This window comes from Gavialis gangeticus, unplaced genomic scaffold (assembly GCF_001723915.1).
Source record: "Gavialis gangeticus isolate Ggan-Ray unplaced genomic scaffold, GavGan_comp1, whole genome shotgun sequence".
Taxonomy (NCBI): Eukaryota; Metazoa; Chordata; order Crocodylia; family Gavialidae; genus Gavialis; species Gavialis gangeticus.
In genome coordinates this window covers 54,293,723-54,309,317 of record NW_017729031.1, presented here as the reverse complement: position 1 = coordinate 54,309,317, position 15,595 = coordinate 54,293,723, and the positions used below count along the sequence as shown (strand labels likewise).

Sequence of the window (15,595 nt, the reverse complement as noted above, 5' to 3'; positions counted from 1 at the left end):
CTCTCTCTCTCTCTCTCTCTCTCTCTCTCTCTCTCTCTCTCTAGGGCTGTGTAAAGTTTCGGGTGCTGATTCGATTTGGAGGAGATTCAGCTCAGTTAGGCATCCAAATCTCTGAATCTGAATCAAATCAGGAGACCAATAAAAACGACTGAATCAATTCAGAAAATGATTCAGAGAAGATTCGGCAATTCAGGCAGTCCCTGCTCGCTGCCACAGGTAGCTGGACCTGGACTCTGTGCTGGTAAGTAGGGGGCAAGGGGGTGGGGACTGGAGAAGAGGACCATGGAGGGGACTCTCGCCAGGCCCCATCCCCTGCCTGCTCCCCCAGCCCCCCTGAGCGCCCCTCAACCCCTGCCCGCTCTCCCGGGCCCGTCAATGGCTGCCCTGCCTGGCCCTGGCATCCCAGCTCTTTAAAAAAAAAAAAAAGCCCTGCCCTCACTGGCTGCTGCAGTGGCCGCTGGGGCTTCTGGAGGCTCGTGGCAGTGGGGATCGCCCCCTCGCTTGGCAGGATTCAAATCTCTGAATCAGATTCGGCCAAATCTCACTGAATTGAATCACTGTCCCCTGAATCGGCTGAATCCCAAGTGAATACTAGACATTTTGCACAGGCGTGCGTGCGTGCGTGCGTGCGTGTGTGTGTGTGTGATGAAATTATTGTTGTTGGTATGTTTGGTTACATAACAACACTTTTAATTGTTAAAAGAAAAGTGTTACATTGGCCTCTCTCCTGCCTTCTGTTTTCCAAACCTATTATTTTATAACTCTAGCCTTTGGCACTCAGATCATAAAACCAACCTAGCTGACTGGAATGAGGTTTAATCATGGGGTTAGCAATCAATAAGAAGAAAGTTATCATGGTGTTTTCACTGCCAAGTCATTTGACTATGTACTCATTTAATATAGAAATGAAATTTGGCATATTCCACAGCTGAAATCTCACATTGCATAAGATTTAACAGATGGCTTAGGAAGGTAAATTAAAAAGACAAGTAGATGTACTGGGCTCCTTCCTGTACCATCTTAAAAATAAGCCAGAATTTAAAGAGTCAGCCCCCTTCTGTTTTTTTTCAAAATGTATTTGAATAGTATGCCTAACTGGCTTCTTGACTCCCTCTATGTTTACTTTCTCATTAGTCTTAAAGGTATACTTTTGGCAGAATTCCAAAGAACGTGCAAAATTTGAAATAAAATTCAAATCAACTAATTTTCATTTGGGGGAAAGAGGAGAAATCACTAAATTAATGGCTGGCTAGGACTTGAATTATGAAAACCAATGTTATGAAGACCAGATCAAATAGAATTTTATTTTAACAGATTAAATCTGCCTGTAAGAATTTAAAAATATGCAACGTTAGCTGATCAAAGCTTATACATCCAAAAAAAAGAGTGAGGGTCTCAAAAGTTTATGATGAACTTGAGAGTGTCAGCTTTTGAAACTGATTTATTTAGAGGTACACTGATAGAGATTTTGGGGGCCAATACCGAAAGCTGACTTTTAAGGAGGCATATCGGCCAATACTGATCCGATTTCTAAATAGCTATGTGCAGCTGGTAAATCTATTGTGGTGAAAGGGGAGGGGGAAAGGAAGAGGCGTGGAGGGAGCAGATCAACGGCCCCTGCACTGAGGGAGGAATGGGGCTGGGGCAGGCGCTGCCCAGCTGGGGCAAGGCGGGTGCAGGACGGAGCTGTGGCTCATTTGAGGGGCATGGGGAGGGGGGGCAGCAGCCCCGCCATTGCACGCTGCTGGTCTGGGAGCTGCTTGTCTGGCAGCTCCCACCACTGCTCCTGCCACTCACCTGGGACGGGGGGGTGTCCCCGATCTGCACAGGGTGGGCTGGGCCAGGCAGGCTGCAGCTGTGGTCTGGGGCTGTGCTGTGCTGCACTTGGTGCAGGTGCCGGCAGCGCGGCCCCTGGCCCCAGCTGCAGCCCGCTTCACGCAGATCATAGATTCATAGAAGTAGGGTCGGAATGGATCTTGTAGATCTTCTAGTCCGACCCCCTGCCCTGGGCAGGAGAGAAAACCGGGCTCAAATGACCCCAGCCAGGTAGATGTCAAGCCTCCTCTTAAAGACCCCCAGGGTAGGAGCCAGCACCACATCCCCTGGAAGTTGATTCCAGATCCTAGCCGCCCTGACTGTGAAGTAGTGCCTTCGGCTGTCTAGTCTAAACCTACTCTCTAACAACCTATGGTCATTCATTATTCCTTGTTACCCCGGGGGGCGCTCGGGGAAACAAGGTCTCTCCCAAACTCTGCTGGTCCCCCCTAGTGAGTTTATAGATGGCCACCAGGTCCCCCCTAAGCCTTCTCCTGCGAAGGCCGAATAGGTTAAGGTCCCATAGCCTCTCTTCGTAGGGTCTGCCCTGCTGTCCCCGGATCATGCAGGTGGCCCTCCCTTGAACCCTCTCAATGCTGTCCACATCCCTGCTGAAGTGCGGGGCCCAGAACTGGACACAGTACTCGAACTGTGGCCTGACCAGTGTCACGTAGAGAGGGAGGATCACCTCCTTGGCCCTGCTTGTGATGCATCTGTGGATGCACGACAAGGTACAGTTAGCCCTACTGACTGTGTGCTCGCATTGTCGGCCCATGTTCATCTTGGAGTCAGTAATGACTCCAAGATCTCTTTCTGCCACCATGCTCTCAAGGAAGGAGTTTCCCAGCTTATAAGTGTGCTGCTGGTTCCTACTGCCCAAGTGCAGCACCCTGCACTTGTCTCTATTGAAACCCATCCTATTTCCGTTAGCCCACCCCTATAACCTGTCCAGGTCCTGCTGTAATCTATCCTTCCCTACTAATGTGCCCACCTCACCCCAAATCTTGGTGTCATCAGCGAATTTGAACAGGCTGCTTTTGACCTGTTGACCAAGTCACTAACAAAGAAATTGAACAGTGCGGGCCCAAGGACCGAGCCCTGGGGGACTCCACTGCTCACTTCCCTCCAGGTCAAAAATGACCTGTCCACCACTACCCTCTGAGTACGACCCTTCAGCCAATTTGCAATCCATCTGACTGTGTAGGCATCAATGCCACAGTCGCCTAGTTTTTTAATGAGAATGGGGTGGGAGACTATGTCAAAGGCCTTGCTGAAGTCCAGAAAGACTACATCCACCACGACATCTGTGTCCAATGCTTTTGTGACCTGATCGTAGAAGGCAATCAGGTTGGTCTGACAAGACCTGCCCCTAATGAAACCGTGTTGGTTGCCCTTGAGCATCATCCCTGATGCTGGCCCATCACAGATGTGCTCCTTGATAAACTTCTCAAAGAGTTTCCCCAGGATTGAAGTAAGACGAATGGGCTATAGTTGCCCGGGTCCTCCCTCTTCCCTTTTTAAAGATGGGGACCATGTTGGCTTTCTTCCAGATCCGGAGACACGCATGCAGCAGTGGGAGCCCCGCCGCCCGGATGAGCCGCAGCTCCGTCCCATGCCCACCCCGCCCCAGCTGGGCAGCGCCTACCCCAGCCCCAACCCCACTCCTCCCTCACCACAGGGGGTGTTGCCCATGCCGCTTCCCTCCTCCCTCCCCTTTTACTGCAACAGACTTACAAGCTGCACGCAGCTCTCCAAGCTACTGGGCTCTGCTCCTTGCTGCCTTCGTGATACATTGAGGCTGCGTACAGGCATGGCCATTTATCAGCCAAATTACTGGCCACATCAGGCCAATTTCCAATTTAGTCAATTTTCTTTATATCGGTGTTGATCCAATATTGAACTGATGTATCAGTGCACCTCTAGATTTATTATGACAATTAAGATGGATGTCAGAAGAGACTTTATATGAAAATCATTACTTTCTTTTAGTTAAGGCATAGAAATATTTTCTGATTATACCTAGTTTAAAAGTGACACTACACTGTGACCCAATAATTATCCCTAACTCTTAGAGACCTTCCAACAAACTACTAATTAAAGGTTACCTTGTATTCTTGTTAATAAAAATAAGCTTTGGGAAAAAAAGTAATATGTGTACTTACTTAATCAAATTTGGTCCCACATGGATTATTCTACCTGAAGTATCTGGGTGGAAATAGATCCAGTCTGGTTCTAGTGAACAGCATTTCATATCTTGTATGCCATTTTTTGCCTGAAGCAAAAAGGGAAAGCTTAGAACTTTAATATTTAGATATGCTCAAAGAATTAAACTGGAAAGTATCCTGCCCAACTTCATCTGAGTGGCTACAAACACTAGCTAGACCCTGTCAGTACAAAGAGAATAGCAGCCCTGAAACTGGAATAAATAAAGGGAAGAAGCAAACCCTGAGGGAACTTCAAGGCTTAAAGGAATCCCACTGAACTGGGCTGTAATACTGTTTGGTGTCAAGGGAACAGTGGGGTCCCAGAACATGGTTAGACATGGCCCTATCTTTGTAAGCCCATACATTAAAAATGAAAGATCTAGCTTAACAACTGCAAATACTTCAGCAATTCAAAACAGATAAGGTGTGATTTGAGATCAGACCTGTCTTTTGCATTAGTTCTAAGTCTTATTACAAATGTGAGATACATGTCTGCAGAAAAGCTTATTTAGGTCTGCTAGCCTGGGATAATTCATAATTTCAGCACCAAATCAGGCAATCCTACAAGATTTTGGATAAGCCATGGGACAAACTAAAATAATTTGAACCCAATAATTTAATTTTTCAATGGTGTTAAGCCACCTCCCAAAAATGCGGGGGGAAAGGGTTGCCTGATGTCCTGGCCACCAAAAACACCAACCCCTTCTACATACCTATACTTCACCATGAGACAGAGACCTGCATGGTCTGAAGAAAATAAAGACAGAAATACTAGTTTAAAGATGCTAAAGAGTTTAAAGAAATGAGTACATACACTGATGAAAAAGTTCCTGGATGAAGAATCATGAGTTAGCAGGCCAAGTGCTTGCCCATATATCAGAAGTGACTTTAGCCTGAATACGGTGGACAAGCTAAAGTGAAGGCTAAGATGAAGAGCTGATGCATGTCATATAATACAACATTTCAGGGTGGATAAAAATCAACGATTTTTTTTTAAGTAAAAAAAATCAGATTTTTATTTAAATCTTTTTTTATTTTAATTGTGTTTTTACTTCCTTTCTTAAGACGCTTTTTGTACAAAAATAAACTTATATAAAGATAGTTTTAATTTAAGATATGTTAAAGCTCAAAGATATCATATGGAAAAGGGTTTATAACTTCTAATTACATACTATTTGAGACAATATACTCATGTAACTTTTTAGAAGTTTTATAAATAGGTCACAACGGGACATATATTAGGGGCCCAATCTTATGGGGTTCCCAGCGGTTCCTCTATAGATTAGTAAAGATTAAAGAAAACCATTCTACCCAATAGGACTCAGTGCTCAGTCTAGAACAGTGGTCTCCAAAGTGGGGTGCGCGCACCCTAGGGGGTGTGCGAAGAAAATATTAGAACTTGTATTTTTATTTTTTTTTTATCTAAAAAAATAAGAAAGAAATTAAGTTTTACTAATATTTAATATACAGATTAACACTGGCGCCCTCACTCAGTCCGTATGTCGGACAGTCACGTGTCACGTACGGTACGTGAGGTATCCTGAGGGAAGAAGCATTCATTCGCTTTCAGTATATTGCAATGTACTGCAGTTTACATGTGCCCGGTTAGATTATATTATTTAGTTTTAACTAAACTAACCCTCACAAAATGGACAAGTGGCTTAAAAAGATTCCTGCAAAGAAACTGCAGATTGAAGATAATACTAATAATGTGAGCACAAGCAAACAACAAGAAAATGGCAGAACTGACACTTCTCCTACTCCTAGTACGAGCTCTTCGTCAGCCACATTACAAGGTAAAAACAATGACGATTTAATTTCTATTTTTGTGTATGTTTTATAATGTACATATTAGTACAGTAGTACATGTATATAATTTATAAATAAATATACATATATTGGGGGTGCATGCTCAAAATTTTTTTACTGATAGGGGTGTGCGATCAAAAAAGGTTGGAAACCACTGGTCTAGAAGATCCCATTTAAGCATCTCTGTGATGCTTAGTTTCAGTTCTCAAACTGTGGATTTGCATCTCCAGAGATCATAGGCAGATAAGGTTTTTTTGGGTAGATGTGATATCTTTTATTACACCAACCAAATAGTTGGAAAAATGTTCTTTGCAAGCTTTCGAGCACAAACACCCTTCTTCAGGCATAGGGAGAGTTTGTTGTCTCCAGAGATAACATCCTTGTTAACAGCAGGATACGGAGATGAGAGATAACAGACCTGACTACCCATCCATCAGCATTTTTTGTAGAAAACAATGATAAATCAAGGCTTCCTGACCAGTGATTTAAATCAACTTGATGTGATATCTTTTATTACACCAACCAAATAGTTGGAAAAAATGTTCTTTGCAAGCTTTCGAGCACAAACACCCTTCTTTAGGAACAGGGAGAATTTGTTGTCTCCAGAGATAACATCCTTGTTAACAGCAGGATATGGAGATGAGAGACAACAGACCTGACTACCCATCCATCAGCACTTTTTGTAGAAAACAATGATAAATCGAGGCTTCCTGACCAGTGATTTAAATCAACTTGATTTAAACCAAAGCCACCCTACATTTTTTTTAAAAAGCTCACATGTCTACAGATAAATTACAAGTAGAGGAACAGAACACAAATACTAAACCCATTTATTTTTCAATTTGTTGAGACTCTGAGTGCTTCCTTAAAGATTCTTTTTGGCTGGCTGACCAGCAGGAAGCACAATAACCTGTCACCACTGTGAACACAGAGAATGCAATGCTATGGGTATATGAGAAGGGAGGAAACACCAGAAACAAAACCAGTGGAAAGAGAATATTTCCATTACTTAGCATTCTTTCTTCTGGCAAATTCAGAATTGGTATTACTAGTTGATAGGGGTAATAATGTATAGTATTCCCTAGCAAGGGGTTAATCAGATGAGTAAGAGGGTGCAGTAGCAGAAAAATGGGAAAACTGGTTTTGCTTCAGGGCTTTTCTCAATTCACCCTGTGAATAAAATAGATGCCTATTAATTCCCGAAAAGCCATTTAAATACATTACCAAAGTATTGTCTTTCAGAGAACAAATATGGAAGACTCCTTTGTGCTTTTTATTATTAGGTGTGATGATGTAATGCCAAGGGTATCCTCCAATTTGAAATGCATTCTCTAAGGAAGACACTTCAAATAGCAAAGGTGGGGTATCTGTGAACATTGGTAATGTTGAGAAGGTTATTAGCAGTCTCACAATTCTACTGGTCCTTAAAAGCCTAAAATCTAAGAACAGCATTCCTTCTTGAGAACTTCTGAAGACTAATCATATGCACCCAGTGAATCAGATTGAGGGCAGAAAGGTGTCCACATTTGTAATGTAACAAAACAGAGTGGATTGTAACTACTGTAATTTGCAATTGAATTTATAAAAAAATAAACAACACATTGTAAGATTTTTATAATGAATATAAAAAGGATTCTAGTTCTCCTTTCAGCTCATATAAGACAAATCAATCAAAAAACTCTTCAGCATTAATGTGCTAGACTTGTAAATCTTCTGTGCATCTATGAAAAAAGTTAATTACCTACATTTAATTCAAATGGATACCAAGAGAGATTTATAAACTAACTAGCTACCTAGAAATTCCTTTCTTAGGCACTAAAAGTAAGCCACCTTTTAGGGTGATAAACAGCCCTGTTTAAACAGCACAGAACACCACTAAAAAGACTGATAGAAAATGAATTACAAGGGGAAATTTGAACATATAGAATATAAATACCTAAAACAGATTTTATCAAGGAAGATGGGGAAAAATGTTTGCTTTTTTTATTTTTTAATTACCAGAACTGGGTACGACTTCAATTTTATGCTTCTGGAAGACTGAATTTGGAGTATTATTTTTTTTCTTTATACTCTTTGGGACATTGATGCAGTGTTGCCTGAGGAAAGCATGCCATCTACTGAATTACCAATACCACTTTGTGCCATACCTTGTTCTTTATCTTGGGATTACAGTCAAATTCTGACTTGATCTTACCCTACTTAGTTTATGAAATTTAATAATCACCACTTGATATGGTACAACTGCATAAAGTATGAGAACTTACATTTATATTGTGCCTCTCTCATGCCCATATCAAGATTCAAAGCACTTGGTCAGCTATTGTGTGAGAAATCATCTGCCACAGTAATAAAGCCACACTGGAGCCAGGAAGTGGCAGCTGGTTAACACCACACAACAGGTTAGGATTACTGAAGTGAAGATGACTACCTCCACAAGAGAGAGATTTCTGATCTATCTTTCAGAAAGTTTCTAATCAAGGTTTAATAAAGTATGGCCTATAGTAAATTACAGCCTTGGAGAAAAAGTGGAGCGTATGACTAGAGGGGTGGGAGAGGTGTCTGAGACATCTGAGTTGATTAAAAAATGAGGGAGAAAGTCATGAAAATTTGTTAACTTTGTGCTGAAATGTTAATTTCATCAATTTATTTCTGACAGTCTAATCATTTAATTTAAAAAACAAGATAAACTAAGAACCCTGAAAAAGCTGAGTTAATCTCAAATCACAATAGTCCTATAGAACTCCCAAGCTTTCCTTCTTATGTTTATGTTGTCTTTTGCCAAAAACGTTAACCATTACAGACCCCCAAAGCCACAGCAACTGCTGTGATGAATTTGCCTCTAATCTTCATTCTTTCTTGTTATATGTTGCTTGCTCTCACTGCCCAGCAGTCTACTGGTTAGTACAGTACTGTCTTTGTTCTTAAACTCTCCTCGTAGAAATGTCAGTCTTCAATCACCATTTGGGCTTCTTTTGTTCACTTCCACAAAATACTTGTCTTATCTAAATGAAAAGCCAGCTTGCTCCTGGTGGTACTAGCACATTTGTTCTAGATGTGGCAAATTAATGAACAAGACACTTTCCTCTCCATTGTATGAAACAATTCAATAGTTACATAATAAATCCTTATTTTTCAAAAAGCAATTTTAAGTCCTGAACCAGTTAGACAGTGGCTTCATGAAGATTTAATTATAAGTGCCCTTTCACTTATTTCAAATTTGTCCAAAGTCACTAGTACCCAATAATCATGAATAGTCAACACCTGTTTGGTGACCCGTGTGAACTGAGCTATTGATCTCTGTGCAGCATCTCCTCTTCACAAAAAACCACCATGACTGACACCCTTATTGGCAATCTCAGCAGAGAGGGTAAAGACTAAACAAGCATGGAGATTACCCTACTCTTATCTGTAGAAGTGGTCTCTCCAGGACCAGGCTGAGGTGCATTGACATAGCAGTGTGAGAAACCTTGCACTGCTTCTGTCCAGGATGTGGTTGTTCTGTGGAAAAATACAAGATTTCAAGTTTCCACAGCTTTGAAACCATCCACAAAGCATCAACAGTCAAGTTACATCAAGCACAAGTTTAAACTCTGCCACCTTCAAAAAGATCAGTTGCTCCTTCACTGAAACACTGCATTTCATTGCATATACTGTCAGCCATCTCACTTGTAAAAGAGAACTGCTCAAAAACCACAGGAATGCAAGTATCGCTGAACAGCGGCTATATAAAGTATACATCAGAAGTTGAATAGTTTTTAACCACAAACTCTTGAATAAGTCTCAAGATAAAAACAAAATGAAAAAAAAAAATCAACCTTTTCTTTTGACTTTAAAGCTTGTGACCTATAATGCTCCATAGGCCACGAAAATATATCCAGTATAAACTGTTTCAAAGCTCTCATAGGCCTGTTTTCCACCGGGCCTCCAGCACTAAATCATAATGTAGGAATTTGAGAGAGAGAAAACTGAAGAGAAATTTCCTAAACTCTTGTGCAAAACTTGAGCCAAATGTAATTGCAGCTTTTCTTTTTATTTTCATAAGACATTACACGATTATTTAAAGCCTTAATTTATCTAGCTGTTTTTTCTTCGTATATTGCTTTAATTTTATACAAAGACCTGGCTTGATTTGTCTGTAAATGATCTGTCTTTGTGTCTGTTAATAGCGAATACATTTTTATACAGAAAATCATTTAATACAAAAACATCCCAGATTTTAAAAAATGGATGCTTAACATTGGGAACATATTAATGGCAGTGAAAGCTGACAAGACCTGAGCCCTTCTGAAAGTCAAACTACTTATCTAGGTGCCTAAATATGGATTGAAGAAGCTCCTGGGTTTTTTTAATAAGGAAAAAAATGCACATGCTGAAATGGGGAAGTCCTTGACTTGGGACAAACCTTAAGAAACATAGGGCCAGATTCTAATCTCAGATGCACTGGTGAAAAGAAGCACTTTTTATCTGAAAATTATAACAGCGTGTCTAAACAAAACCAACCAACATTTTTCCTGTTAAATTATGTTCAAAGCATCTGACACACTATACATAGCAAGACTAATCAAAGTTAAGATGTGAATAAGTTACATTCCGTTTCCTTGAGTTCTCTCTGTAGGTTATATTAGATACACTAGTCTAACACTAGATAATAATCTCTCTCATGGCTAAGTCATTATGTAATGTTTCTCTCTGTTATTTAATAGTTGTCAGGTTTTCCCCCTTTCCCTGCCAGAAGGGGCTGTACAGGAAACCCTCACTATTTGCAGGTTTGGCATTTGCGGTTTCAAATATTCGTAAATGCCAAACCTGCATTTTAAATACACTTATACACTTACAGGAGAGGAGCACCTCAGGAGGTGTGTGCTTGTTGCTGCCAGGCTGCTGCTGCTGCCGCTGGAGCCATGCCCCCCCTGCCACTGGGGGCACTGCATTCATGAACGCAATGCCTTATTCGCAGATTTCGCCATTCACGGGGGATACGAGAACATATCCCCCACGAATGGCAAGGGTTGCCTGTAATGGTGGGTGAAGGGGTTCCTGATTACTCGTACCTTATAAAGTTTCTCAAACACTTTAACACCTAACACTTAAAAGTTAAAACACTGTTTTAGCTTAGAAGAAAAGAAGAATAGAAGAAAAGTCCTATTAGTAAATTCTTAAGTTTTAGAGTAAATAGAGGCATATTTTTATTATAACATAATGGCAAACACAAAGGAATGTGGAGTGTTTCTCATGTTTTTGCAAGCAGTGAACCAGCCATCAAATAGTGAAAAGATAATAAATACCTGTTATTTTAATGTTGCAAGGAAGACCAAATGGATACTTTCCTACAATTCCAACTCTATTATTCCAGTTGAATTCACTGCCCAAATCAAAGTGCTGCTCCATGAACTAAAATAATGAAAAACAAATTAGCTTTACCAATACATGTTTATTATCTGCTCAGTTTTATTGCTTTTGTTATTAGTGTATTACTAAAACAGTTCATTTCAGACTAAAATCCTGTCTTAATTACCAACAGATTTAATTTTTTTAACTGGAAGAATTTAAATTAAATTCCTGTTCAACAGTTGATTTTCCAAAATAAATTTAGTAAGATTCTGTTTCATATCAAGGAATCTTCCATCCAAGTTTCTAATGAAACATTTCTACTACAATTTTTACTGATATGCAGAGCTCAGCTAACACTTGCTCTTCGTATGTACTATCTGTGTGGTACCTAGTATGTACTATCTGTGTGGTACCTTGTTAAGATCTCTCACTCTTACTTTATACTCTAATGGTGTTATGGAAATGGTTTTATCCTGTTTGACACATTTCCTCCATTATGAAGTCCAATTTTTACATATTGTACTACATTCATAATAATCTGTCTTGAGATAAATTGGTGTTACATTTCATGCTCCATTACCTGCTCAGAGATAGCCTGGAAGCTATAAAGCTTGACCAGGCCCATGCTATTCATCACAATCAGCATTCCATTAGAAACGGCAACATCCATGACACTGTTTCCAAATATCTGGCTCAAGAAAAAAAGTGTGAGGGATCATTCAGAAGGAATGCAAAACACCAAGGCTACATGATTCTAACGTTAGCTTAATTAGCTTTACACACCAAAACTATCCAAAATTGGTAACTGCTTTAATTTTGAAATGTTTTTGTAATCACTATCCTCAAGCTCAGATTGCAACATAATATTTTGCCCTTCAGTATCACCTGATGTCAGATGCTTAACAAATATTCATTTTCATTATGTCCCCAAGACAAATATTTTTTTTTAGTGTTTTTACAGATGCACAGAGGAATGAAACTCGGAAGTCCCACAGCTGGTCAGTATCAGAGCTGGGAATATAATCTAGAAATCTTGTTTCTAACTCCTCTACTGTTTCTCCTTTACCAGAGACAAGTATTTAGTCTAGTTATGACTCTGGGACATCACATAACTACAAAATTAGCTAGGTTATTAAGATGTCACTAAGGGTACAATATCAGATTCTTAAACTGTGAACCTGAATCCCAGGCATGTGTGCGCCCGGAGAGCTGTTTATGGGGGCTGGACCTGATGATCTTGCAAAGTCCCTTCCAGCCCTTACAATCTATGAATAACTCCTAATGATGCTGCAATATTAGTTTTGTCAGAAGTGTTTAACGTATCTCCACTAAGAGGAAAAATACTTTCCTTGGAAACAAAGAAAAACTTTTCTTGGAAATAAATAGATTAAATTCATTCAAATTAATTTTGGGCTATGATTGACCTAACATAATGCCATTGCATACTTCTTTTTATATGTAAAGTATTTATGGAGGGTTTTCACTCTGATAATCAGATGTATTGTCTAAAAATGTGGAGTTAAATTATTCCTTTCATAATCTTAGATGCTAGTATTCTTTTATTTAAAATTTCTGGTTTGTGCCATATTCATTTATATGGTTGCTCAATAATAATTCAGCTTTTTGTTATAAACTGATCTGATTGATCGATTTGTATGTGGTACTTTTCAGTGAAATTATACCACTGTGTTGCCATTTTGTGCCCTCTCATTCATCACCCCATTCTTTTTTCCCAGTAACTCCAGTAATTCCAATGATTCATGAACTTCTGAACTCAACAAAGATGCTTCTTGACAAGTACCATAAAACCTCACTGGTAGTTCTTGCGTCAAAAAGCCCCAAAACATAGCACTACATTTATCTGTATATCACACGTTCCCACATAATACTTGCACCTTTTTTTGGGAAGGAAGTGTGAGTATAAAAAAAGCTTTTTCCAGGATCTTAACTGCTATAGTACGGGCTCAACATGGCATTAGAGAGGAGGGGCAGAGCCCGCTCATCAGCATCACTCAATGTCTAACTGGAGCTTTAGAACTACAGTTCTACTGCTCAGCAGCTGTAATAGGGTTAAAACTAACTATGAGCATAAAGGATGCACCTGCTGTCTCCTGACCTGGGGGAGAAGCACAGCCATTATAGGGAGCCATTGGCAGCCCTTACAGGGAGCCATTATACAGCAGCCATTACATGTTTCAATTCCAGTGCAGAAAATCAGCCTCCCTGCTTAAAACACCATTCCAATTTTGGAGGGCTGATTTTGGGGGGAAAAGGTATGCATGACATGAGTAAATATGGTATTATTTAGAAGTCAGACTTCAAATACGACATGTTTCCTCTTCACTGGCATTATCAGACTCATCTTTTCATTATTTTTCTGGTATCTTTCCATCTCAATGGTCATCAAAAGAATGTGCCTACATAATAATCTACCTAAATGGTCTAGGACAAGGCTGCCCAGCTTCAAAGACCTTTGGGGCCATATGTCCCACGTGCTGCACTAGCAGGGACCATATAACATGGGGGCAGCACTATCGGGGGTCACGGGCCCCACAGGCTGCATAACAGTGCAGGTAGGTTCTTCCTCCCTTTTGCACTATGTACACAGGCAGGTACCCCCATAGCACTGCACCATGCATGTGCATGCGATAGTGTTCCCCCATACAGTGTGGCTGTCTACTGCACGTTCAGTTCCCTGCAGGCTCCCATCTGGCACTGTGTTGTATGGGTACTCTGGACTGCTGTTGCCGCTCAGGTAGGGGCATGCAGCAGAAGACAGAAGAGGGAGAGAGATCCCTGAGGCCCTGGCTGCTGCTGCAGCCAGAGCAAGAGAGGAAGGGGAGGATGGGTGGGTGCTTGAGGGCCCATGTTAACCTTACTGGAGGCCACATGTGGCCTGTGGGCCACTAGCTGAACAGTCCTGGTCTAGGATCACCTCAGGATCCAGTACTGGCCCCTTCATTTGGATGCAGTCTGTGGCTACTGATATGTGGAAGGTGGAATGTAACTACACATTAATGCAATGGGCCATACATTATTTCCGCAAGTTGTAAGAATTAGTCCTGCATTACTGCAATGTGCAGTGACCCAACTCAATGCCTTTTAAATAACTAGGCCTGAGACTATACTTAATAAAGAAAGTAACTCACTTTTTTGTTTATCTCCAGCATTCCAATAAAGGAAAGAGGTAGAACTCTGAATACAGCAAGAAAAAACAGCACAGACTGCTGGATGCCTGCCTAAGGAGGAACAGCAATGATGAGCAGAATTATTATACTCCAGGCAATTATTACATGCTAGGGCATGTATCTAACCATATGAAACCTTAATAAAAATTATTAACAGTGTCTTGTGCCGTCTCTGAATAAGGGAAGTTCTCACCATTTTACAGACGTGGAAACTCAAACGTTGGGAAACTGCATCATGCCAAAAGCCATAAGAGAGGCCTGGGATATCTCTACACTCCGGCCGCTGTGTTTTTATTGCAAAGCAAGTCACTTTTTATCTCAAGCTAAAACAGAAAGGGGAATATCTCTGGGGAGAAGAAACCAGCAGCATACCTATAGGCTGGGGAACGCCTTTCTTGTCAGCACAGAGGCAGAAAGGGATCTTGGAGTCATTGCTGACTCCAGGTTGAATATGAGCCGCCAATGTGAGGAAGCTGTCAGTAAGGCTAACCGCACCTTGTCATGCATCCATAGATGCATCACAAGCAGGTCCAGGGAAGTGATCCTTCCCCTATATGCGGCATTGGTCAGGCTGCAGTTGGAGTACTGCATCCAGTTTTGGGTGCTGTGCTTCAAGAGAGATGTGGCTAGCATTGAGACGGTCCAGAGGAGGGCCACTCACATGAATAGGGGGCAGCAGGGCAGGCCATACGAGGAGAGACTAGAGCAGGCTTGTCCAACATATGGCCCGTGGGCCACCATGCGGCCTGCCAAGGCATTTTCTGTGGTCCGTGGTGCTGAGACAGGAAATGAAAGTTCCCACCCCTTGTCCCTCCCCCAGCCCCTCAGCAGCTTCCTAATGGCTGCTAAAGGGCTGGGGAAGGGACAAAGTTTCCACATCCACTGCATCAGCTTGACATTGCCGACGCGGTGCATGTTGGAAGAGGAGTAGCCGTGTGCCACTCGGGACAGGATGAGCCCAGCTGAGCAGCAGGGGCTCAGCTGCACTTTCCCCTGACCTGCGCTGGTCAGTCCCGAGCGGCACACGGCTCCACCACCACCTCTGCTGGCTGGTGCTGACCCGGGCAGGTCTGTTCCATCTGGAGCAGCACGCTCAGCCCCTGCCGCTCCGGCTGGGCTCGTCCTGTCCCGAGCAGCACATGGCTCCGCCACCGCTTCTGCTGACCGATGCAGACTTGGCCAAGCTCCTCCCATCCCCAGCAGTTCATGGGAACCTGGCTTCAGCTGCATGCTGCTCCAGATGGGATG

The 15,595-nt window shown here is 41.7% G+C and overlaps 1 protein-coding gene across 3 annotated transcripts in view; it reads right to left on the bottom strand.

Moving 5' to 3' along the window:
- Window positions 1-15,595, bottom strand: part of DCAF17 (DDB1 and CUL4 associated factor 17) — a 55,549-nt gene that overhangs the window by 14,188 nt on the left and 25,766 nt on the right. For 2 of the 3 annotated variants that reach the window (XM_019522789.1, XM_019522791.1), the window contains exons 6-10: window positions 14,309-14,398; window positions 11,740-11,847; window positions 11,114-11,219; window positions 7,053-7,195; window positions 3,978-4,087 (exon numbers count right to left, since the gene is read on the bottom strand). In XM_019522789.1, coding sequence (XP_019378334.1) covers window positions 3,978-4,087; window positions 7,053-7,195; window positions 11,114-11,219; window positions 11,740-11,847; window positions 14,309-14,398 — 557 coding nt within the window. Of the gene's footprint in view, window positions 1-3,977; window positions 4,088-7,052; window positions 7,196-9,228; window positions 9,327-11,113; window positions 11,220-11,739; window positions 11,848-14,308; window positions 14,399-15,595 lie in introns of all 3 variants that reach the window. The other variant, XM_019522790.1, reaches the window with a different exon arrangement.